The 26,640-nt window shown below is 35.6% G+C and overlaps 1 protein-coding gene across 2 annotated transcripts in view; it reads left to right on the top strand.

Moving 5' to 3' along the window:
* Nucleotides 1–26,542, top strand: part of GRK4 (G protein-coupled receptor kinase 4) — a 38,335-nt gene extending 11,793 nt beyond the window's left edge. The window contains exons 4-16 of one of the 2 annotated variants that reach the window (XM_032186428.1): nt 3,306–3,383; nt 4,279–4,379; nt 5,723–5,815; nt 7,176–7,239; nt 7,986–8,126; nt 9,150–9,340; nt 12,772–12,809; nt 15,515–15,604; nt 16,033–16,241; nt 17,152–17,289; nt 17,914–18,051; nt 18,939–19,061; nt 20,692–26,542. In XM_032186428.1, coding sequence (XP_032042319.1) covers nt 3,306–3,383; nt 4,279–4,379; nt 5,723–5,815; nt 7,176–7,239; nt 7,986–8,126; nt 9,150–9,340; nt 12,772–12,809; nt 15,515–15,604; nt 16,033–16,241; nt 17,152–17,289; nt 17,914–18,051; nt 18,939–19,061; nt 20,692–20,745 — 1,458 coding nt within the window. In that variant the 3' untranslated portion in view covers nt 20,746–26,542. Of the gene's footprint in view, nt 1–3,305; nt 3,384–4,278; nt 4,380–5,722; nt 5,816–7,175; nt 7,240–7,985; nt 8,127–9,149; nt 9,341–12,771; nt 12,810–15,514; nt 15,605–16,032; nt 16,242–17,151; nt 17,298–17,913; nt 18,052–18,938; nt 19,062–20,691 lie in introns of those variants that run through there. The other variant, XM_032186429.1, reaches the window with a different exon arrangement.
* The last annotated feature ends 98 nt before the right edge of the window (nt 26,543–26,640 follow it).

The following is a 26,640-nucleotide window of genomic DNA, read 5'->3' as shown; positions in this document are numbered from 1 at the left end:
ATGTGTTTACAAGGAGTATTACGTTACTCAGACTTGAAAATGTTATAAACAGATTTCAAAATGCTGCAACTGGCACGCAGGCTAGTCTAGCCCTAGGCTAACTGGCCCTGGGGTAGTCACAGCATGCTATTTAAAAACTACAATGGAGATGGAAATTTAGGGAACTATGGAAGGAGGGAAAACAGATTCTAGAGAGCAAGGGAAAAGGAAGTGTTTTGATACGTTTGCATTTTGGTATCTAACTCTAAAGAATGAGGGGAAGGAGGAAGTGCCCCTACAGCCATGTTTGGTAAAAATCCTTAAACTAAGCCCACAAGGGGAGGAGAAAAGCGACGGGAAGAGCAGGCAGGCACACAACAGGCCTTAGGAGAAGAGAATAATAGCTCTTATCCCACCTGTTTTTTGTTCTAATTTATGTTCAAATGACCAAAGAAGAGAGAATCGGGGTAGTAGTGCTGCTTACATGCATGCTAAACTGCAGTCTTAGAAGGTGGGATGCTTCTGAAAGGTGCAGGGTGTAAGCAAGTACATGGGTTTATTGCTGTTTCTCCACCATTTCTCCATTCTCCGCATCGGCGTATAAACTGAGACACTCCATCAGCTAAAAGGAACTTTTGGTGTGAAACAGAAAGTAGCGTTGCCTTCTGTTTGTGGTCATGTGGTACCTGTTTTAATTTTTGGAGTCCGTAACAATATTTTTACTTTATTGGAATAAATATATCTCATCTTCATTCTTCGTGGTGATGTAGCTCAGAAGACTCAATGGTAGTGACCATTTTTCTGTGGTCAATGAATCTTTGTGTAATTAGGCTGACTCTCTGGGTGCACTTCATTATACTCTTCAGAAGTGCAGGAGCTATTTCTAGCACAGGATTTCAGAGACCAGTTTGACAATGGTATATGTAGAACGAATTGAATGGAAATCTATTTGGAGTTAAAGATCCTGAGGGAATGCAAACAAGCTGTTGAGCCAGACACAGCAGGGAGACCACTGACAATAGCAGATGTAACATCATTGGTTACAATTTCTGTATGTTTTTATTCCCTAAGAGCTTACATAAAGAGTAGTAAAATCTTAAACAGCACAAAAAAAGAAAAAAATTATGCATGTAACTTTAAGACATGGGTGTCTTTGCACGTGTTATTTTTCAGGTAAAATTGTCTCTAAGAAGTCACTGAATATATTGAATTGTTTTCAGATATGCAACCTATAATGTTTCGTGGGTTGCAACACCTGGATAAGTTTTAAAAAGTCTGTCATAGTTGAGATAATTCATGAAATCATCCCTTTTAGTAGATTACTTTTTTAAACTTCCATTTGAAAAAATCTTGGTGAAGAAGTGCACTTGGGAATCATTGAAACAAGAAGACTCTGAAAAGCTAAGATAACTCTAATCAGAGTCTCATGATCCAAAAGCTAGTATGCTCCCTTGATCAAGAAAGTGAGATAAAATATCTGCTATCTCTTCCAAAAGGTTTGTGAGCTAGCCTGATTCTCCTTTCTGGACTGAAGGTCAGCAAGCTTGTTCAAGTGCTGCTTTCCCACTTATTCTTTTTTACTCTTTCTGTAAGGTGGTAATGTGCAGAGGAAGGCTATGGCTGTGGAGTCTTTATATCAGGTTGTGCCAGATCATGTTGGCTTTTTTGTTTGTTTATTTTTAATTAGTTTTTATTTTAAATTGTAGACTTAATCCTTCTGAGAATAAACTTTCTGGCATAGAATGACCATAGAGTGTCTTAAGAGCCTGGCATATTAACTTTAAGAGTTTTCTGATCCTCTTATATGAAGCAATGTGGTTTCAGCGTCATGATTATGTTAGGAGGCCAAAATCAAGGTGTTACTGTGCTACTTCTGCCTACATGTTTTGAGCAGTAAGACTGGTAAGTTCTAACTCTTGTGAAGGTGTGACCTTAAAGTCTGGAGTCAGCTTGTGGCTTTACAGAAAAGAAAAGTTGTGAAATCGTTGAATAAAACTAACAGAAATTAAAGCGAAGAATTGAAGTTATCCAATCATCCAGTGACTCATTGCACTAGCTGGGGACAAGGTTACTCAAGTATGAAAAAGAATGGGTGGCAACTCAAACTTCCCTCTTAAGCTCAGTGAGTAACAGAGCTTAGCTGACAAGACGGTCTCTTAAACTTCCTTTTAAATACAGTATCTGTTTAAAACGGTATGCCAACGGCATTGGCAGAGTTTAAAATGTTAAAAAGCATTAAGTGCACTGCTGTGGTTGATTAAGTTTTCCGACTTGGTATGGTTGTTTGTTAGATGAAGAAGAGTTGTGTGCCATTAGACTGATCGTTGTGGAATTAAAGTAGCAAAACCAATGGCTTGGAATTGTTTATGGATGTGAGCACTGTGTTGAAGTGGTTGATACCATAATGTTTCAGCAGAAGATGTTGATGACGTTGCAGTGAGTCACTGTGGCTTAGCTGATTGATTGCAGGACTCGAGATGAAGGTTTCTGTAATTTCCAGTATTGTATGTTTGTTTGGCTCTTGAGCTGTCATTTTTATTTAATGACTTGCTTTATAAAGGTATACAACTTCTTCTCTACTGATTAGATCGATTACTTGGAACTTCCTCTGAGGTTTTTAATGATTGTTGTCCTAATGTGCCAGTGTTATTATGGGTGATGCAGTCCTCTGTTCTGGAGGTCTGCCCTATATTCTTTGTTCCTGGGTGCTTGCATTTACGTTTTGAGATATGAAATAAACTTTGGTTGAGTTGGCCCAGCTTACCAAGCTAACACAGGTTGCTGTTGGAGATTGTTCTTTTCCAATTAATCTTTCCTCAGCTCCTGTGTTATCTTTAAATGTCATAACTTCTGATGTCTGCTTCTAGATTATTCCTTAAAATTATTAATAGTAACCAGTCCTTGGAGCTTTTCAGTACCAGTGTGTTTGATGTTTCCTTTCCAAACATAGTTACCTCTGGAGCTCTATCAAACTGCCAGTTTTGTATCTGAAAAATATACCAAATGTCACAGTGTTCTTTTTCTACATCTCAGTCCATATTTTACCAAGTCAAAAATGTCACAAGATGTTCTATCTACTCAGTTTTATTACCTCAAGGAATGAAGAAGGGTCAGTTTTAGATCTCATTTCTTCCAGTTAACATGCCTTCTAGAAAGTAGTAATTTTATTCTTCCAATCTTACCTAAAACTGTAATAAAAAAGGGGGGGGGGGGGGGGGGGGGGGGGGGGGGGGGGGGGGGGGGGGAATGATTTACTTAGTATCATGTAAAAGACTGGAGTGTTAAATATCTCTAACATAAATTAATTTTCAAATCTATTCCCTTAGGCAGAATATGAGGTATCTTCAGATGAAAAGCGTATAGACTGTGGCCTGAAAGTCTTAGAGACCTACTTCACTAATGGGGTAAATACATTGTACTGCAAGATACTGTCAAATGTGTTGTAAATTTGAGATACACTAGACACTTAAATTGTCACAATGTTTTTAGTAAACTGACCTTCAAACTTTGTTAGTCCAGTTTTTGGCTTTCTGAAATGTATACTGCCTTCTAAGATTGTGACATTTACCTGCTTAAGCAGATATTTTGCTGTTAACACTATTGTCATTGTGACTTACTCTCTTATGTTTTCAAATTAAAATACTGGTTTTAGGTAAAGATATATTTGTTTAGCCTCCAAGGAAGACTTATTAACAAAGAAACTCAGTCTGTTCTTTGATGTCTGAGAGAAGCTTTTCAGTGAATATGTAATTACATATCTGCTTTATATGAACAGACTTTCTTACGTCAGTCACCCTGAAAAAGGCTTTACCCCATATGAATGTCTTTCTGCCTTAAAACCAGACAGACTCCAAGTTTGGAACATCTTCTCAGATAGTTTCTTTGGAACTACCATAAATCGCATGCCCTTTTGGCGAAAAACAGATTTGTTTGGGCTGGTTTGAAATAATTTCCCAAACTGTGTGGGTGTTTCTTTCTCCTCCCTTCCATCCTGCCAAAGCAAGTAGATAACTTGCTCTTGTAGTAGTAGACCTATTGAAAGAAAAAGCTTGTATTATTGCCAAATCTAGTTCCCAGGATATTGAAATAGAAATGCATTGAATGTTATTGCAGTTCTTTAATGGGGAACAAATAGAAATTTTATCTGAATCTGACTTCTATAGTTTTCTCAGTGGTCAAATTATTCTTTTCCTTTTCCCATAGTAGCCAGTTTTATTTTGAATTTAGAACTTTCACTTTATTAATTTAAAAATTGTTTTCATTGTTGTCTTTTGCTTGTTTGTTTCAAATAATGTAAAGTCTGCAGCACACTTGCCAGAAATACCTCAGGAAACAGTAAATGAATGTAAAGCAAGACTGGAAAAGAACCCTTCTAAAGACCTTTTTGTGGACTGTACTAGGTACGTTAAAAATGCATAATGCTGTGTTTATGTATCTCAAGAGAAATTTATGCATTTGTGAGACAAATGAAGGGTGAAGTTATTACACCAAGAAGGATTTTGTGTCTGACCTGAGTGTAGGTAAGATGCTTGGAAAAGATTAATTGAAAAGACTAGGTTTTTCCTTCAGAAACATTGCTTAACTTCTGCAGAACTTTTTCTTAAATGCTGTTTTTGCTGAAAATTGCATTATCTTCAAGTGGTGTGGCTACTACCAAGTATTCTTTACATTAGAATGGTATTTCTTTATTATATTTTTAACTTTTGAGTGAGCTCTCTTCTATGATAAAGGTACTTACAAAATCTAAAATTAAGTTAAGGATTGGGACTTGAAAGGCTTGTGAACGCTGTTGCACAATTTGTGGTTCTTGAAAATGGGTTGAGCTGATGCCAACAGTTATATTCAACTAAGGTGGCTGGTTAGAAGATTGATCATGGTAATTAACACAAACTAATTTTGTTCTGAACTCACGCAGTGATATTTCACACAGCTGCAGCAGGGAAGGCTTTTCTTGGAGGGACCGTACCTGTTTACAAGTGTTGCATGTCTTTCTAAAGCCTTCATGCGTCTAATACTACTGGTTTTTCAAGGCGTGCTTGGTCATGTCGGAAGACTTACATTATGTTTTGTCACTGCTTGGGTCATCTCCCTGGCAACAAAAATCAGCATAGTTTATAACCACCCGAGATTAGAAGATTGAAAGGGATGTGTGAGAACACCTAATAAAACATGTCTCAAATGGAAGATCCGTCTTGTAGTCATGCCCTGTCCTTCGTCCAATAAATACCTGAATACAATTTGAGTGACTTCCTAATTTTGTTTCATCTCCTTGTGTTTAGTTTAAGGAGAATGATAAAGATGTACGGAGTTCAGGCTTGGATGTGTTATTAAGTATTCCAATTTCAAATCCTAGAATAAAACTTCACCTACCAGCTTCCAAAGAATGTATGAAAGCTTTTAGATCCGTTCTTGTGAATACCTTTTAGAGGTCATATTTGTGGGGCCACAGTTACACTGCATAACTGCTGATAGGCCAATGTTTAGGGGGGCTTGAAGACAGTGAGAATACAGTGGTCAAACTTTCTAGTTGCTGTAAGTAACAGTGGTTTGGCATTCACTAGTATTTTGGCAGGAACAGTTTTCTGTGACAGCCACTCTGTGAAATATCTAGGTTAAAACCATTGTAAAGACAATGACCGGGTTTTTCTGCCTACGGTTCCATTATGTCGATTTTAATAGATTGATCTGCTACTTCATCTGTTTTCCAGTATAATTCTGACTGAGTTTATTTTTCTGTTTCTAGAATTGTCCATGAATACCTAAGCAGGAGACCTTTTGAAGCTTACCAAGAAAGTGTGTTTTTTTCCCGTTTTTTACAGTGGAAATGGCTGGAAAAGTAAGTTTTGTTTTGTTTTATAATGTGTGTATGATAATTTTGCTCTGCTTTGTGACCAGTTCTGCTTGTAAGGCAATAATGCTGTAGAGCCCTAATGAATACCATTGCTTATTTGAGAAATTATGATCTGAAAGACAAATGTGTAAATGATCATGTTCATGGGATAGCGAGAGAGCCACTACTCTGAGTATCTGTTCAGGAGCCTTTATATAGTGAATTTGTATTACATAAATGCAAATTTATTATCATATTTCTATATGTTTGGCTGTCAAGTGTGCAGTGGGATAACAATCTTTCTTGGGAATTCTGTCAGTCTTTAGTTTTAAATGTAGTCTAATTAGTAGTTAATAAGTATGTTATAAAACTAGATTAATCTGCTGTGTGACTGGGTAACTAATCATTTTTTTCAAGGTGGTAGAGACAGATCTAGTAATTAAGAGAGCAAGATATTTCTTTATCAGCAAATAGTTTAGTCTTTTAAATCAATACTAAATGAATGTCCACACTTTGTCACAAGGTTGAAATTGGTACAAATTCGTTCTTATTCAGTGCTTTTGGGAATTGTGATCACCTATTCAAACATTAAGGTGTTTGAACATGAATTTTATGGTAAATTCCAATTACCCTGTGTCTCCGACTGAATTAGCAGCAAAAGCCAGGAAGGGAACTAGGGAAGCTACTCAAACAATTAAACCAAATGAACATCCATTTGCTGTATTGAGAACAAAGCTGCATTAACAGTGGATGCTCCTTAAAAAAATCCGCTCACCACCACCATGAAATAGCCCTGCCCTGATGCATGTTTAGCAGTATTTTAGCATAGAATGGCTGACATATTTACTGCTTCCAGTTACCTCTTCCTCTTCAACTACATCAAAACCTGAACAATTTTTTAAATTGCTCTTGAATCACTATTGCATACCACAACTTTTTTTCTTTTTTTTTGAAAAAGTGAAACAGCAAAGCAAAGAATAGTTTACCTTTTTTTAAATGCGTTGTAAGCATGATCTTGTTGAAAAGCAGCCTACGTGTCAGCGTACTGCAACTAAGGAAGAAAACTGGAGGTAATAATTTGACTACTGATGAGATCAGATAAGGCTCTAACCCTAAATGACACAGCTTTTTTCATGCTATTTTGAATATCTGGTGACCACATGAAGGGACCCATGGTTCCAATCAGTGCACCCCTCTCGCTTTAAATTCAGCTTATTATAATGCTGTCTTCACGAGATCAAAACAACTGTTATTCAGCCAGATGCCATTGAACAGGAAGGACAAAAAGAGGACAGACCTCGGGGTGGGGAGGGATTACAAACTCTTATAATTCTTGTTACAGTAATTATTTCTTTCTGTTAATCAGGCAGCCAGTAACCAAGCACACATTTAGGCATTACCGAGTACTAGGAAAAGGTGGATTTGGAGAGGTGAGTGCAGGGGTATCTTATTGTAAGGTACTGTGTTAACCTTAAACATTAATACAGAGGAAAAGCAGGTTTGCTTATTTATTTATTTATTTTTCTCTTGGCTCTAACAGTCTACATTTTGACATCAACTGGCAAACTGTCATCAGCCCAAACTGCTTTCTTTTAATGTGCTAGTCTTATTATTGTAGATCATACACAAAATTGGAGAAAACTTCCCCCGACTATGACAATTGTTGTTTCTGTTTAGAATTTTTACTTGGCATTGAGGACATAGTTTTGTTTCTACTTAATAATTACATAGTGTATTCATAAAGTTTATGTGAAAATCTCTATTTCATTCCCTTTATAATTCACTTTTTTTTTTTTTTTTAATCTTTCAACTGTATCCCTATATTGAAGGGAAAGGAGGGTTACAAAATTACAGAAGACGCTAGTCTTCTGTCCTGCTTTCCTAGAAACATATTGTTATCACAGTTGGGTATTTCACCAATACAAGATCTGCAGTTTTACTAATTATTCAATCTCAGCAAAAGTGCATTGGCTCCTATATAATGTTTTGTTTCACTTCTATTATAGCTTTTGTGACCCTCTTAAGTTGTTCTGTGGGCAAAAGTGCACTTTTCATACTTAGAGGCCTTCATTTTCTGAGATCATTCAAGAGTTTGGGAAAAAAAAAGATGCATATATTTTAAGAAAAATAAAATTTGATGTAAAACTAGTCTCTGACACGCCTTCTCTCTTTTTAGGTGTGTGCCTGTCAAGTACGGGCAACAGGAAAAATGTATGCATGTAAGAAGCTAGAAAAAAAGAGAATAAAGAAGAGGAAAGGGGAATCAATGGCTCTAAATGAAAAAAGAATTCTGGAAAAAGTGAATAGTAGGTTTGTAGTAAGTATCTAGTTCTGATCTTGTTCTCGTGAGTTTGTCTGGCATTGTTTGCTTCATTTCAGTCTTTTCCAGGAGTTTTTGGCATAAGATATTTTCTAATTGATTTAGAGAATGTGTGACAACTAAGATAAATGATTTGATAGAGTAACTAGTATGTTTTATGTGATTGTTAGTAGTTCAGTGCAGAAAGTTTTTATACCCAGTATTGAATTAGTTTTAGTGTGCCCATTAAATTTAATATTATTTTACAATGTGTTAAAATTGTTTTTCTTTGAATGTGCTTTGAATTCTGCTTTAAAACTTCAAATGCACTTTTAAAGCATATACCTAAAACTGAAGGAAATAAAACTGTAGTATTCTTCCAGCCCCATCAACAGTTCATTCCAAGTACAGTCAGAAGATAGATTATAAGGAGCTGTACTGAATCTTTGCTGTTGGCAAGTTCTAAGCAAGGCAAATATATAATTATTTGAAATAAATAAGATAGAAATTGCACGTTTGATCTTAAATAACTTACTCATTTTCTGTAGCATAGGGCAGCTTTGAGTCTTGAAGCTCAGGGAGACGGTTTGACAATCCATAAATGCTGAGGTATTAATAAAATAAGATACATGTATATGCACATGTTATTTTATAAAGAGTTATACATATAATGTGCAGCTGAATGGTCTCACCAATAAATTTGTTGTCTGGATAGGGCTCTATGGATGTCTAAACAAATATGTTGCTAAACTGCTGCGTGTGGTGATACAGGGTTTGTTTATACATGCAAGCTGGTCTGGATTCCTTTGTCTTCAAGTACTTTACTCCAGGAAGATAAACATGGTGGGGTTGCTCAAGGTGTAACCTTAGTGGACAGCAAAAAATTGTCTGCTTTGTTTTTTTTATTTTTCTTTTTTTTTTTTTTTTTTTTTTTTTCTTTTTCCCCCAATGAATTCATATATTGCTTGTGTTGGAAAGAGGAGCTGTGAATTGGAGTTTACAAGCGAATAATGGTCATCTTCTCCTCTGTCCCCTTTTCAGGTTAGTTTATCCTATACATATGAGACAAAAGATGCCCTGTGTTTAGTACTAACCATAATGAATGGAGGGGATTTGAAATTTCACATATATAACATGGGAAATCCTGGCTTTGATGAAGAAAGAGCTATTTTCTATGCTGCAGAACTGTGTTGTGGTCTGGAGGATTTACAGAAGGAGAGAATTGTTTACAGGTGAGTACCATCTTTAGTACCAGCTCATACCTTGATATTTCCATGTCTGTTTGGCATTAAACGTAAGAATTATTTTCTATTAAAACATACTTGTATTCAAACTTATAGTGAAAGAAGCAAAAAAAATGTAGTTTTTTTTTTTCACCATGTGTCCCTTAAACTTACTGACTTACTGATCGTATTTGTCTTCTTACTGGTTATTCTGGTCTAGGTACTTGCTGAATTCTAAAACATTAAAAAAAAAATAAATTCAAGATTTGTTTGCAAACTCATAGAAAATCATGATTTGCAAAGCCATTTGATTAGCAATTCAAATAAATAAGCAAGCTTTAGGAAAATATATTTGCATTCATGTCCACTCTGAAGTAGATGTTCACAGAAGACTGAAGTCCTTTGCTGCGTTGCTCATTACACCCATGTCAGTCGTAATCTTGCATAGCTTCCATGTAGTGAGTCTTAGACTTTTTCCATCCTCTATGTGGAAGTCTAACATACCCACACAGCAGTCAGTCTCAGAAATTAGCAGAACCACAGAGTAAATTGGACTTACACATTGTTCCCTAAAGAGTTTGGCCAATCTTGTGATGATGCACAATGTGTTTTCGTGTGTGTAGGAGGGAAGCAAGGATAAATTGAAGAGTCATGTTTTCACTCGTTATTCTCATATGGATCAGCTACAAGTATGTAACTTCTTGCTTCCCAAGTGAAAACAAATGTGATTGTTTAAAAACAAAAACAAAACCCACAGCCCTTGTGTTTAAGTTCAGCTTGTTAGCTATTTGCATACTAGATCTTCAAGTGCATATGTTAAATCCTAGCGTTATCTGAAATTCCAGACTTCAGAGTGGTCATGGTGTCTAGATCTGTCCTTTTTTTTGTTCTGTTTTTTCATCAGTTTCCAATTATTGGGAGTTTTTATGGTCTGCTACAAAAACTTGGTTTGTGAGTAAGCGAAAAAGTAGTTTCACAACCAACTTGTGAGTCAAATTGCATCTTACTGAAAAAAATGGAAATTATTTTTAGTTCTCTGTTAGTAATGAAATGATGGACCAAGAGTCAGTGCATGTGCTAGTACCAGAATAATCTGTATGCTCAGGGTGAAAAAGAAAGGGCTTAAATTTAGTCATAATACCTGAAGACGTTATGACATTGTTTAAACAACTCAGTATAGGACATACTAGGGGAGTTACTGCCCACTAAATAAATGGATGAAAGGAGACTGATTATACCATGTCAACTCCGCTGCACTTGAGGACTAAAACTAGAAAATGTTTGAATAATTTTATGGTCTCGGTAGAATTACTTTTGGCCCTGCTCTTATTAATAAAGAATGACCAATTCCATGCAAGGAAGTCTTGTTTTTTTTCTCCTTTGCTGAAAGTAGGTTTTTTTTCCTGATATCTGATTATTTTTTTTCCATATGTATTTCTTCTTGTATAATGTATTCAGGAGCTTAGTTTGACATTTTCCATTTTTACAGTCAAGAAGCCAAAAAAGGTGGTCATAGATGTGTTCAGGATGTCGCTGCTTACAGTGATAGGTTACATGATCAAAATTCCCTGTCAGGCAACTCAAAGGAAGTGCATTTAGGAATCAATACAGTGACAATGTAAAATAAACGGACCAGGAAAACTGGAAGAATTGACCATAATTATTTTACCCTCACCAAAGAAGTTTTGCTGGCAACCTGCAGTAATCATGTTTTTGTGAGGAACAGGACAACTTGAAGTACATCTTCACTATTTCTACAATTTATTTTTCCTAATTGTGGTAACTAATATATTTCATTTTCTGGAGCAAGAACAGAAGGAATGTTCTTTGTCTCTTGCTGTCATTTAAAAAGTATTTAATACTGAAAGGACCACTGAATTTCCAAAACCAAAGCTAGTTCTTATTGTTGCCCTATCCCAAGGAAGGGACTGAGCCCGTTTACGTGTTCGGTAGTAGCTTGTGAAACTATCTGTAACTTGCCGTATGTTGCTGACATTAGAAAAAATAAGCAAACAGACAGGAACAAGTAGTGGAGCTGTTCTTCCGTATGCTGCAGAAAACGTTTGCTATGTAGATCAAAATCAGGATTCGCATGGAACAGGGTGGGGAATAAATACTACCTCCTTTCTTAAAGGGACTTCGGTGCTGCAGTTTTACTGCCGGAGTTAACTGTCTCTGCAAGGGTGGTAGTGTTCTTTTTATCACATAAGCTGTCGTGAGATCTAGATTTGTCTCTCAAACTCATGGAGGTGCCCAAAGCTCCACTGCTTAATGTGTCTGCAAGGCCAAAGTTTGCCTGTTGAATACACAGTGGATAAATGAAGTAGCTCCTTGCCCATCTCCTGCTTTTGCTTCAGAGCAGACGCCTTTACACTGAAAGCCCTGGAAGGATTTCATTCAGTGCTGTTCAGTGACTGCACTGAGTTCCAGTCCCTACATGAAGCACTTCTTCATCAGAGAACCCTTGAATTAGCAGAACATGCTAATAATTCCAGATAATCTTGAGAGTATTACATTTATTTCACATCTTCTTATCAAGAAGTTTTCTGTGTAGGAGGGCTGCTGTAAGCTATAGCAAAAACAGACCACTGCATGCTTAGTCCAATTAAAAAAAGTATATATTTTTAAATCTATTTTTTTAAATGAACCTCTTAATCTGGGGGGGACAGGGAGGGTTTGAATATCCCATAACATGTTTGGTTTTTTTTCTTTTGTTCTTAAAGGAAACATTTACAAGATGTCTCTAAAGTGCAGAATTGCAACACAGCAAATGAATTGCTCTTTTACTCTTTCTTGAGTCTTGCTAACATTTAATAGCTAAGGAATGTTTCACGTGAAACTTCTGTTCCCAGGAAAAGAAGTAGCAGAGACTCTTAGAAAGTTGATTGCAAACAATCCTATCTAGATACAAGTGCCTAGTAAGCTTCAGGAGCTGCGTGTCAAAATAAAGGAATTGAGTTTGAATTGATGATACTTAAGTGTATGCTTTTAGTTCTCTTTGTTGATATTCTGCCACAACAGGATGAAATGGAGCACCAAACTGCAGCAAGTACCGACTTGTCTTGCTGGTGTGGGTTTGCATGGCTAATGGCTCAGAGAAAGGTCTTCCGCCTGTGAGCACAAACTTGGTTGTAAGATGGTGGTTCTTCGTGTCAGGATTTTAGTGTTGTGTCTCTCATCTGTGAAATAGGTTTTTTTGTTTTTTTTTGGTTTTTTTTTTAAGCATAAATGGGATAAAGAGTTGGGAAACTCAACAGTTAAACGATTTGTATTACAGGTCCTCAACTTTACAACTCTTTTGTCTATAGGTGAAAGCTGGAAAAATACCTTTTATCAGAACAGTTATAAGAAGCCCTGCATTGCCTCAGTTACCATTCATTCATGATGGCTGATAATTTTACCTCTATATAATTCATATTTTTTTTCTGTTTAATTTGTAGAGACCTGAAACCTGAGAATATACTCCTTGATGACTGTGGTAAGTAAAAATTTTAAATTTGGAAATCAGGAATTACAAAACTAATTAACACTGTGCCAGGAATCAAATGAATTAGTATCTTCGTAACAGAGGGGACCTGACTGACAAATGTTAATATTCTAATGTGTTTTAATTAGTAAATTAAAAAAAGACCAAAACACAGGTGTCCATGCTTTTTAGAGAGTATGAGAAAATACTGCGGCCGTGGGAGAGGAGAACAACACATAATATTATAAGGGTCAGTTTCCTACCTCAGAATGACTTTGTTTCCTTTTTTCTCCTCCTCCTCCCTCCCTCTTTATGTAATTTGGCTAAAACTTTTGCATGGATTTGTTTTACTTTTACGTGGATTTGTTCTTTGTTTGTCTTTTCATCTTTTCCTATGAAAACGTAATTTGTTAGAAGCAGTGCCAGAATTACACTTAATCAGTAAAATATAATATTAAGTAATAACGAGGAAAAAATCTGAGGCATGAGTGTTTGTTTTAACACTTAACTAAAACAGCTTGGTTGGTTACTGGTGTAGATATGGCTCAGGAGAATCAAAGAAGTAAGGAAAAATATGAATAAATGTTTTTATGTATTATTTTTCTTCCAAAAGCCATTTTTTTTTTTTTTATAATGCCTTTGTATTAAATCTGTCAGAATCTTCTGGATTCACTGTAGAACATGTGCAGCAATCACCTTCTTCTAAGCTGTGGAGGAATATTACCAGTTTGTTCTTGTAATTGTTGAGTATTAAAGGAAACTTTGCATTTGGAGTGATTAGCACAAAGCTTAGCTTTTTTTTTTTCTTTTTTTTTTTTTTTTGAAAGTCAGCATGTTCTGACTGATAAAGTGCTTAAAAAAAAAAAGCTTATGAGAAGTCACTTTGCAAGAGCTAAAGCTTTCTTAGACATCAAATGCATTCTTTAATTTTTCTCCCCAGCAAAGTCTTGCAAAAGCAGAAGGTTTCTTTGAGGGAAAATGTAGCCTTACAGTACTGCGCGAGAATGCTTTCTCGGTGCCAGGGATATTCAGATCTTGTTCCAGAGAGCAGAGGGGACTAATTAGAAAATCACTTCAGGAGCTCACATGGTGCACTTGACAAGGGGTTCATCAGATGTCAGGGAAAAGAAGAGCATCTGCATGTATTTAACATAGCATTTGGTGCTCAAGAGTATGTAGTTATTCCTAACCAACATAAAAAGTGACACTTAACTTTTTCTACTCTCTCTCTCTGTCTCTCTCTCCCTAGTTCCCCCCCCCCCCCCCCCCCCCCCCCCCGATTATCTAGCACATGTAAATAAGAAATGGATATGCTAATATTTAGCACAGATGCTGCTGAGCTTTTTGAATGACAAAATATTTGCAAAGGACTGTGTCAAATATTTGAATGGGCTACCCAGAGAGATGATACACTTTAGAAGGCTTTTTTTCTAGAAACAGATTTTTTTTAACAAAATGTGGAGCAGACTGCTTTATCTGGAGGAGGGTGTGCTAGAGACCTGAAGTCCTTTTCATCCTGAATTATTCTGTGAATCTGTGATGGTTCTGTAAAAAACACTGTCCCTGACATTGTATGTAGTATTCGAAATGTATTGGGATTTTTTTTGTTGTTGCTTTCACCCCTAAATCTTTCTACCACAGTTAAGGAGCAATTTTCAGTTTGAAAATTCAGTGGACAACGAACTTGTCTTTTTTTCTATCTAGCCTTTTTTATTTTTAGTGAGAAAATAGGTTTTATATTTTCAAATTAGAACAATGTCAATACAATTCTTGCTTTGAATTGCCTTAGATTATTTTCTGTTGAGTCTGTCCAGCAAAGAGCTATATTTGTTCATGGAGATGTGAGGGAGTGTGGGGGTGAACTTGCTTCCTTTGCCATTCTTGGACTTTCCCCGTCTGAGCAATATTATTCATGACAAATCACAGTTCTCCATAAGCCTGCCTTTACATTAGAGGTCCTAATGTAAATGGCACGCATAATGGGAGAGGCAGTTAACTGGAGTTGGCTTAAGTTTGGCTGATAAATTGAAATAAAAGCTGAAGTTTTCTGCAGTAGACTGAGTCATGAGAAGGGGAAATCCTAATAGTGAATTGGCATGTTATATTATAAGTAATTCTAAGTAGATTTGGTCAGGCTACTTCTCTTTTTGGGTAGAAGTGGGGATAGCAATCCCAATTACTTGTACTCATCATTACTAGGGTACTTTGTTAGAGGAAAACCTGATGTTTCAGTACAAGTTATAGCTTTGTTATATTAGGAATGAATGGAGAAAATTCTGATGTTTTGTTAGGAAGTGAGAAAGCTAGGTGTTTGTGTGTGGGAATACAGAATGGAAAAATACACATATCTATTACGTAGATCCAGAAATCAAAATAAGCAGTGATAATTTCTTTGATACTAGAGTTGCAGCCCATGCCAAAACTAGGAACAGAGTACTTGACAATATCTTTGTGTGTGTGTGTGTATGACCTTCAGGAAATGAGTTAGATCTCTACCTCTCTTCCTTTTACGTGTTTTTAATTTAAAAAAAAAAAAAAAAAGCTGTGGGAGGGACAACTAAATCACTCCTTTCTGGTTATAGAAACTTAATGTTGTGAGGTATATGAATGTTTTAATATTTTGGGTATCTTTTTATGAGGTATGCAAGAGAAATTTGTTTTTAAATACGATATTTTATTGTTTGCTGACCATATTTTATATCTTTTAACATGAACAGGACATATAAGAATTTCAGATCTTGGATTAGCTGTGCAGATTCCAGAAGGAGAAACAGTCCGAGGACGGGTTGGGACTGTTGGTTACATGGGTATGTGAAATATCCTTTGCTAGTTATGTTTCACCAGCAAGTTAGGTTAAACTTCTGCAAATATATGAGTGACTTGTATGAAGAACTATATTGGGTCTGGGAAGAAAGGTTACAGTACATGGTGGAAAATGTTAGTTATAAGCCTTCCAGTAAACATGAAGAATTAACTTTGGAAATTCTAGTTTTAGGTTGAAGAAAGCAAAGAAAGCACTTAATTTCTTCTGAACCGAAGCATTAAAAAGCTTAGATGCTTCTATTGGATACCCATAGAGTCCTCACCATAGAAATTAATATATCTTCAGAGTACAAAGGAGTTGCTTAGAAACTTTTTGCACAGAGCCAAAAGAGTACCTGAGGGTTTTTCGGTATTTAACATATTTAACAAATTAAAGTAAATTGTCATGGTTTTTGTTTGTCTTGTCTTGTAGCTCCAGAAGTGCTCAAAAACGAAAAGTACACATTCAGTCCAGATTGGTGGGGTCTCGGGTGTTTGATTTATGAAATGATTGAAGGACAGTCACCATTTAGGAAACATAAGGAAAGGGTCAAACGGGATGAGATTGACCGGAGAGTAAAGGAAGACCAAGAAACATATTCAGACAAGTTCTCTGAGGAGGCAAAATCCATCTGCAGGATGGTGGGTGAAGAGACATAGAGGTTTGAAAATTAAATTTCTAATCCTTTTAAGAGATGAACTGCTTTATTTTAAAGTCTTCTGTTGAAGAAGACTTGTATTTTGTATTTTTTTTTTATTAAACTGGGTTAGTGTGGAATAAGAGCTCTTAAATCTTTCTCTGGTTCAGATGGACATTTCTGATGCTCTGTGAGTCGCTTGTTTATCAGACTTTGAGAATTCAGAACTTTTTCTCAAAGACAAAGGGAGACTGCGTAAATGGATTTCTCATTCATGTGAATGAAAAAATGCAACACTTCTTAGAGCACACATGATTATGTGACAGAACACAATAACATCTTCAACTTTGATACTGCATGAGGAGAAATGGCAGAGTAGTATACTAGTTGCCTAAAAAGAGTCTGTACAAGACAGCAGCTTTTTTTTTAATCTTTTGTACTCTTAAATTTAGTAAGAAGCACACCTATGCAGAAAGCTTCAAAAGTTTTCTTTTCTAGTTTGTGCAAAATGGTTAAATTACTTAACCCATTGAAAAAAAAAAAAAGTAAATCTGCATTTCCTGAAAGTAACATCAACTGCAAAAGCTATTCAACCTGGCATCAATTAAAAAACAATAATAATAATAAAATAAATAAATAAATATTTTATATATATATATATAAAAAAAACTTTGGGTCTAATCTTAATTATCAGGATAATCAACAGTCTTTTTTTGTTTTGCTTTGTTTTGTTTTTTGTCTCCTGAACATCTTTTTGCTCCTGGAATGTTGTAGTTTAGGTTTTCAGTTCATTTTGATACCACAATAAGGTTCATCTTGTAAAAGCCCAAGTAAAAAAAAGATACAGATTTTTTTCTTTAAATTTTGAGATAATATCACTAGCTCAGCTTTTTTTTTTATTCATACCTTTGCAGTTACTTGCGAAAAATCCAGGTGAACGACTAGGCTGCACTGAAAATGGAGCTGCTGTTGTAAAACAACACCCTATTTTCAAGAATATTAACTTCAAGAGACTGGAAGCTAACATGTTGGAGCCTCCATTCTTGCCAGATGTAAGTAGGTGAGACAGATTTGATTAGTATCTAAAAAAGGCATGAACTGTCATAATTCTGTGTCAGTAATCATGTGACCTCCAGCGAAACTTTTAAAGTTATTTACATTGGCGGAAGAATGCCATTGTGTAGCTATTGATGGCTAGTTGTTTTGTGGCATTTTATCTGAGATTACCACTATTGTAAATTGTTTTCTGTGGCACTGTGGAGCTTTGTAGCTGATTTCTTAGCCCTGAAAACTCTGCATTCCTGTATCAGATGCTGAATAAATAAAGATTAGCTTTGAGGAAATAACTCTGGAGTTGAAAGGAAGGTAACAGAGGACAAGTGAATTATGACAACCAGTAAGAAAGTCAGAGATGCTGCATCCTCTTTCTGTTTTCAGTATTCCTGTTGTGTTATTTGCAGGATAGACAGAACTTCTCAGGTGCATTATGATGAGATTATTTAAGTTTCTGCTTTTGCATTATCTGTATAGTGTAATTTGGTGATTAGCAATGTTAAAAAACAAAACGAAAGTGCAGATATTTCATGCCCCGCTCTGCTCGTCTAGGGGACAAAAAAAAAAAAAAAAAGAAAAAGGAAAAAAAATACTTAATGAAGCAATATTGTCTTGTACTGCAGCCACGTGCCGTGTATTGTAAAGATGTTCTGGATATAGAGCAGTTCTCAACAGTAAAAGGAGTGAACCTGGATACTACAGATGATGACTTCTATTCCAAGTTTGTTACGGGTTGTGTCTCAATCCCTTGGCAAAATGAGGTATTGTATATTTCATAGAAGATTTTCTTTAGCACAGAAAATGTGAAGGTTCATTAAGGGATATAATCATGATATTAACTTCTGTGGAATATGAAGAAATTTTTCCATTAGACTTGTTTGCTTAGAGACTTTGGAAAAAGTTTTTTTCCCAAAACATTAATAAATTACTAAAAATGGAAGGACTGCCATAAATTTGCATAAAATAAAGTCTGGCATCTTGTCATGCTTGCAGCCTACAGAACAGTATTCAGCATCAGTGTCACCATACCTTCCTTGTTCTTCTAACATACGTTATGGAGTATTGCAGTTCATGCCCAAATGTCACTAGAGTATCCAAATGATGTAGTAATAGCAGGCTTACCTTTTCTAAGGTTTCAAAACAAACTATTCAGCATCAGTCAACTCAGACTTTCTATTAAGGTTCTTTGCTCTGACAATGAACAGTCTGGGATTCTGCATAGATCATTTCTCCTACTCAGTCATGTTTATTAATAAAGTTCAGTCCATGCCATAAAGGTATTCAATTTGTTAAGCTCAGTTGCTCTGAAATGAGCTGAACAGACAGAAAGAAAAACAAATATATAGCAATAATATATAACAATACAGAAAGCAAATCCACTTCTTGTTCTAAAAACTGCTTATGGCATCATAGGCAGGAGAAGTGCCTTCCCAAAGTGAAGCATCACAGTGTTTACGTGCATATTGGTGGGGTTTTAGTTTTCTGGGTGGTCAAGGTGAGTGTAGACTTTGCCTTCCTTCATGTAGGTCTGCAAATGATGTTTTGGTAGCAAGTAACTGCTAGGAGTACAGTCAGAGTAAATAGATGATAAATGGAATATGTTTGAGAGGCTTGTATGGATATTTAATTTATTTCATGTCTTTCAAAGATGATTGAAACAGGATGCTTTGAAGATATTAATGCATTTGAAACTGATGGTACTGTGTCACCAGACAGAGAGAGGTCTCCTAAACCAAAGAGAGGCTTCTTTCACAGACTTTTTAGTGGAGAGGTAAGGGTATTTCTTTTCTTTGATAAAATTTCCAGTGAGACCTTAACATCTGTTCACCTATAGCATTAAATAATCTGATAGGAAAAATAGTTTTTCCATGAATACAGAGAGAAATGAAACCTGGCTTATTGTGGCTTTGCCCCTCACTGCATTTCAGAAACTATAGCAGTCTATAACTCCAGGAGTTTTTCCTCCTTCAGCGTTCTGTATTCCTCTAGTATCTGCTAGCTGTTGATTGTGGGGAAAAGGTAGTGTATGCTGCTAATAAATAACTGTCTTGTAGGACTTTTCTTTCTGAAGGTATTTACTCAAGTCTTGTTCCTTACCTATTCTGACAGCTTTTTGTAGAAGACTAGGTGATTTGAGAGATAGTTGAGGGCCCCCTGTGTAAAATCTTAAATAGAACTGGGTAATTTATTCAGAAGTGTGATTGGGCAGTGCAACTTGTAGTACTTGCTCCTTTAGAATTACTTTAGAAAGGAGCAAGTATTCCCAACGAATCATTCAGGTTGGAACAGACCTCTAAGACCATCTAGTCCAACTTTCAACCTAGCACTGAATCATTCCAGTGTATTAAGCTAAGCAAAGATAACCCCTAAATGAATGAGTGTGAAGAAGTGTTACGAAACAAACATTAAAATATTTTAGGAAGTTTAATGCTATCACCAAAACAACAACATAAATGTTTACATAGCTTTTGATAATGCACAGCCTTTCATACAGACATGAATTCTCCTCTTTAATAAACATTTAGATGTACATGAATTGAATCCCCAAATGTTTACTATCTAAAAGATAGGACAGTGTGCTTGCTTATAGGCAGTGAGAAATAGGCTGTTTCTGAAGTTTTTCTGTAGATGTATTTCAGAATTCTGCTTGCTCAGTATGCATGCACTTAGAGTGGAATTATTTTAAGAAGCATGAGTGTATTCCAGTAGACAACACTTCTCTAGAAACTACTTTTGCTTTCAAGCGGAAATGGAATTTTAAATTTGCTAGGAGCATATCAGTAAGTAGCCACAACAGGGCTGTGTATTAAAATTGCATGATGATGATTTTTGTCATCAGCTGGTAACTCACCCCTGTAAAATGGTGCAATGCTAATGGCATGTATAATAGTACTGCCATTTCTAGTTCACCTTTCCAAATTCACTTCATCCACTTTCATAGTAAGAGAACGGAAGGAACAATTAAGTATAGAATCATAGAGTATCAGAGTTGGAAGGAACCCACAAGGATCGAGTCCAACTCACATAGCTAAAGTTAAAGCTTGGGTCTTACCTGTGGTCTTACCAAACTGAATCAGCAGGGTTTGTATTGTTCTTTGTACTGCGAGTCCTAAAAATACTAAAATGTATGTTGAGAGCTCTTAAAGACACTGCAGTTATTTGTCCTGTGAAGTTAAAAGAAGTACAGAACCTAAGGTTAAATGAAACTTTAATGACTTGAGCTTTGGGGCTGGGCTGTGGTTTCCTTTGATACTCCCAAAGCATTTAGTTAGTATGGAGCAAAATGTTCTGGAAACAGATCCAACCCCCTCCCTGCCACCCAGCCTTTGTGCCCCATAACACATACGAACCAACAACAGTGTTAGTTCTGCAGCTAAATTTGTCTTTGTCTTTTCTTACAGGTCTGCTTTAAATCTGATTGCAGTGATGATGAACAGGAGTCCTCCAGACTTTAAGTCATTTTACTGTCATCAGAAAGGATGAGCAAACTTTAAATGTTTTATATCTCTGTAGCAAAGTGTATTATATATATTTTTTATCTGAGTTCAAGAATTTTTGTACATTTGTACTTCATTTGTTTTAAGATGTATATTTTCACTAAAGCTTAATTGTACAAAAACCGAGTGCCATTTGAGTGAGTGTGTTTCTGTATGTATTTCATTTCTTTTTTATTTTTTTTCTCCCCAGTGGAATGAATCTAGAAATACTAAAAGGATTTTCAAGCACAGAGATAATACCCATGTCATAAATTTAACTTGACTTTATGCTTCTGGTAAAACACTTCTTGTTCATCAGGACCTTTATTAGCTGTTTTTCTTAACAGCAAAGTTACTGTACTGATAAATTTTGTAATTCTGTTGTTATCTGGAATCATGGCAGTGCTATAATTTAATGCATCTCTCAAGAAACTGCTAAGGAAAAAAAAGGAATTCAGTGCACCATGGCCAGCTATTATGAAATGCTCTTTACTTTTTAGATCTGATAATTGCCTTGCTCTGTACTTACTTTTTTATAGAATTCTGGGCATTTAGCTTAATCTTGTAACAAACTGTACGTACCCCATTCTTTTCATTTCCACCTATCTTATACATTCTCTCCATATGTTTACATGCAAGTAGACCTATGCCAAAATTTTTGTAATTTTTTAGTACTTTGCCCATACTGAAAGGATTTTTTTACCCGTGGGGACTCATTTTTATTTTTTCCTGCAAATGAAATTGTTTACAATTCCATGTAGGGTGTTTATAGTTTTATAATGGGTTAAAAAGCAAAGCACAGGCTCTTCTTTAATACCTTATTCTCTGCTGATTACATTGTAATGTGCAATGTTGTAGCATTGACAGTAATCACTGCCACTGAGGGAAGGACAAGGTAGTGTTAAGTATAGAATTAAATTATGTAAACAATCTTTACTTATACCCTTTAAAAACTTACACATGAAACCTGCTTTTATGGTCACTTAACAGAGATGTGGAGCTGGTATTGGAGTTTTAGTTAAGATTACCTTTTGTTTATTAGTAAAACTCTTTCCATTCTCTTGGAAACTTGTCAAACATCCACTCTTACGGGCTCAAAGTGTGACAGACTTTATTTTGTAAGGCTTTGTGTAAAGCATTTTATCTGTGTATGAGAATAAATTTAGGGAACACATCTTCTGTTTTCAAAATTTCAATTAGAGTATTGAAATCTAATGGAACGTTCTTGGAGTTGGAGATCGGACTTTTGCTATATATTATGTTCTATATTCTGAAGATTGTCTCCACTGAGCAGGCATTTTTTTCCTGTCTCTAGGGCTGCGACCAGGCTGCATATGTTTTATATGCACAGACCAACTGAATATATCTCTACCTCAACAGGTTTTTGCTTGTGATCCACTGACCCATTGGGAGAAACTTAAGCTACTTCTGAAAGGCTCTGATGATATATGTGGTAGTTAAGCCTATTGTCAGGTGTAAATTCACAGTATTTTGTCTCCAGTGGCAAATGTTTTAGTTTGTTACAATTTGAAATGAGTCGGAAAACCAGTGCTTTACGGAATTCTGCTGGGGTTGAGTTGGTGTCTGTTTGGAATTATTCCTCTTGGATATCGTCTCACAGAAATGCAGAATGACTCTTCTTTGGTGCATGTTGAGAATGACTCTGTTTTTGGTGCATGTTTCCTGATGTCTAAAATGGCACAGAGGACAGCAAAATGACTACCACAGAAAGTACAAAGAGAAATTGTCGGGAGGGGAGTTTGAATAAATTACAGGATGACAAATCTGAAGCAACAGTGAAAGGATCAGAGACTTGACAAAGAGAAATACCTGCAGTAAGGGTGTTGGCTAGAACCATTACGTGTGAGACAGTGAGTTGCCATGGTCTGACCTGACCCTCCGTATTATGTACCACAAAAAGACCTGACCCTCTTTATTATGTACCGCAGTAATAGAAGGAATCTAAAAAGATGGGAATGGAGAAATGGAGAAGTATCAAAAATTTTTATAAATACCTACCTACTTGGGCTATTGATCATGTTTCTCTTATCAACAGGCTTTATTTTTTAAGATCTTAGGTTTACTGTTTTGAGGCAAAGGTGATGGTATATTGACACTAGACATACGGAGTGACAGTCTGGATTTAATGCCTGCTTAGAGCAACTTGAAATTTGGTCAAGAATACCAAGGACACAAGCTGGGAAATTTTATGAAGAAAATACAGGAATTAGCTTTAACAAATATAGGAAATCTGAAATTAAATTGAATGTGCATTTCAAACCTTCTTTTCATTCTGGAGAGAGATGGATTTTAATTAAAAATAGGGCATGTGTGTGGGGAATCACTCCTGCATTTTGGCGTGCTGAGGCTTAACACTTATCCTTCAGGGATCTGTGAAGAAAAGAGACTAGATGAAGAGAAAAGGCAAATCATTCCTAAGAGCTGGTTCCTTCAATTATTTATACATCTGCTGTTCTGGACAAGGTACTCTGACCATGCAACGAAGTGGTTTTTTGTGTGTGTGTTTTCATGAAACTTTCAGTTCACAAGTTTTCCCTTGTGTTATGAATAATACTGCTGGTTGGTTGGTTTCTTTTTGAGGGTAACTACATGTTTGCAGGGTTAAGACCTAAATTTTGTGTTTGTTGTTTTTATTTTATTTTTTTTTTTTCTTTCCTGTAGGGTCAAAATAGCATTTTTCAACCTAAAAGTTTGTTCCTTTTGTCATTCAGTGTGTATGACCTTACTCTTTGCACAACTTACTAACCTTATGTAATAATAATAAATACATTAAAGCTGTTGCCATCTGTGCAAGTATCAAGGTATTAAAATATAATCAATTAGTAAAGATGTCCACGCATATGATGACTAAATATTGTCTACTGTGAATACCCTAATGAATTAGAAAGGACAAGAAAGTAAAATCAACATCATTCTCTTTATACGGTACATGGAGATTAAGATGTTATGCTGTGTAATGTAAGGCGATTAATATTGCTTAAATGTCTTTACTAGAGCTTGGAGATTAGCTTGGAGATTCATTTTGAAAGTGAAGAAAGGGGTAAGGAGAAGGGAGAGCACATGGAAGTGAAATACTGTGGTTTGATAAATGTAATATGAAGTTTGCTCTTGATTTATAGTAGAATGCAACTGAGACAAAAAGGGGGGAAAGCAGCAGGCTGTGATTACTCACAATGTAGCCTTTTATTTCCACAAGGCTGTAATTAAAAAAAAAAAAAGTCATTCTGCCTTCATTACAGCTCCATGAATTCAGGTTCCAGATCCATGTTACAATGTTCTAATAGCAGTGAGACAATCCCACAGCACAAGTGCTTTGTTCTATTGGTGCAAGATGTGGAAAGATCTATGAATTTGATGGAGTTATTTGTATGAGATCAATCTTTCTTTTCTGTGGCTTGTGTTTTCAAGCATTTGTGTATGTAAGTCTTAATGTCTGCTTGCGCATACCTCATCAATCTATATAGAGAGCTCGAAATTGAAACTGTGAAAACAAGGTACCAGGATCTTACTGGCTTTCTTAATGCTTTTAAATGTTGCAGCCAACAGAATAGAATCTTCATGCCTCAGGGTTGGTTTCTTTCTTTAAAAGAAATTGTCACCTTTTTTTCCTCATTGTTGTAGTGTTCATAATAAAGATGTTATAATCTAGAGCGGATACCAACAAAACAGTCTCAGCTGAAGAAAAGAGGACAAAAATAATTACTGTATAATCATAAATAGGAAAACTGTGGTGTGTCAATAACAAAGAGATAGTTAGTAGTATATCTTAGCCTATAAAAGATGTTGCATATTCAAATATTTAAATTCAGACAATATACCATGTTTTTAATTATAAAGCAATCTCAGAATAAAATTGTCTGATTCGAGAAATCAGTGATAGAAGCTATTAAAAACAACTAAAAATCCATTTTTGTAGTGCACTTCGATTATTTTTCCAAGTATATAGATGTAAGAAATTTCTCACTGCCATTTGTACAAATGAAGAATACTAGTTCAGTTGCAAAATTCTGATCTATCTGCCAGCTCTGGTGAATTTTAATAAGTCAGAAAATATCTTTCAAAATTCTCAGACAAAATCTGATACAGATCATATTTGTAGTCATGATAAGCAAGAGATCTTATTTCACAGATGATTTGATATATTCAATTGTAAAAAGTTGATAAAATAAGTCAACGGAAATAATATTATTTACTATGGTTGACTACTTGATATTATACTAATTTACCATTGGAATTATCTCCTTCATTTTTGCATAGATTATACTAATTTAACATTGGAATTATCTCCTTCATTTTTGCATAGATTTTCAGAGAGTGCTTCTTTTCAAGACATGGTAAAAAGGGATTTTTTTTTTTTTTTTAAAGGAGAAGAATGTTAAACTAAATTTATGTTTACTTTGATTTGAATTACCTGCTTGGCTCATTTAGGTGATGATGATGTCTCTTCTGCTGAGTGTACACTTCTTTTATTTCATACTTGTTTTTATGGTGTAACTCAAGTTTCGCACATGGCACATAGGTAGCCTTTCTCTCATGTTCCACACGTGTCCAAAATACCAGAATTCTTTTCACGTGTAATGATGTTGACTGTTAAATGTGATGTGTTAGTTTCAGAATCTCCAAACCACTGAATTGTTCTTGTATGAGCTGTTTTCCTGGATGTTCTATCACTGTTGTACCTGAAATAAAAGCAAAACACTGCCGCACATATCAACCACAGGTATTATTGTCTAATGTGATTTATTCACCATGTCTATCATGGTAGCAGGGATATATAAAGGAAAAATTGTAATAAAGGAAAAATCACAATTTGTTGAAATAGCAATGTGTTTTATGTGCTTTTAATTTTTTATTTTTTATTTTTAACCAATGTGTGAGTCTGTTGGATCCAGGAAAAAGTACCCTAGCTCTGTTATATTTGCTTAATTGATATCATATCTCTTGGTCACAATTTTATTTTCTATGTTAATTTCAAACAGATTTGTGGGGATGGGCTACTTTACATTAACACTGTAATTTTACTGTGTAATTTTACTGTTACAATTAACACTGTAATGTTACTGTGGTAACATTACGATGTGGATGTAAGATCGGCCAGTAATAGCTGTACCTCAACCTGAATTTTCCATTATTGCCAAAACAGACTAACAACTCTCCATGAAAGAATTTATACCTTGGCATTAGTTGGATTTGTGTTTTATTTGTATCAAATACTTTTCAACAGTAAGCTGCTTGCGTTTTTAATGTTGTGCCCTATTTATGTAAAGACTTTCACTGTAATTTTATGACATGAGTTAATGGGCTAAGCATTTATTTGTTTTACAGATCTTCTTCAAGTTAAGTGTCTGTAACAGTAATATAATCATGCTATTGGCACATTGCAGATTACCTGTGCATATGTTGAACTAAGCAGGCCAGTAGTCATGTGAAGTTTGGATTATGTGAGTAGAACCACAGACCTGCTGAACTGGGTTTGGAAATGGCTTAATAGCAACTTCAGGACAGTGCAAAAAATATTCTTAGCATGATCTTCTATTTGTTCTTAACCATTAAATGAAGAAGTAGCCTATGCTAGAAGAATGAAGAAGTAGCCTATGCTCTTGGTAGCCTATGGTTAGGAAACATTGGCAGCATTTGTGCCTTTCTTACAAACAAGGTAAAAGCATGTTTCATCTTTTTTCTCCTTGAAGTGGAGATGTATCCATCGTCATCCACTGAATTATAAATAACCTTTTAGGTATTGGCTATTACTCCATTGAGACTGACTTTTTTTTTTTTTTTTTTTTTCCCCGTTTGTGGTAACAATGGCTTTAGGAAAAACTCCCGTTCTCTAACCCTTTCTGCTGCTTATTG

This window comes from Aythya fuligula, chromosome 4 (assembly GCF_009819795.1).
Source record: "Aythya fuligula isolate bAytFul2 chromosome 4, bAytFul2.pri, whole genome shotgun sequence".
NCBI classification, from domain to species: Eukaryota; Metazoa; Chordata; class Aves; order Anseriformes; family Anatidae; genus Aythya; species Aythya fuligula.
This window is presented reverse-complemented; position numbering and strand designations above follow the sequence as displayed.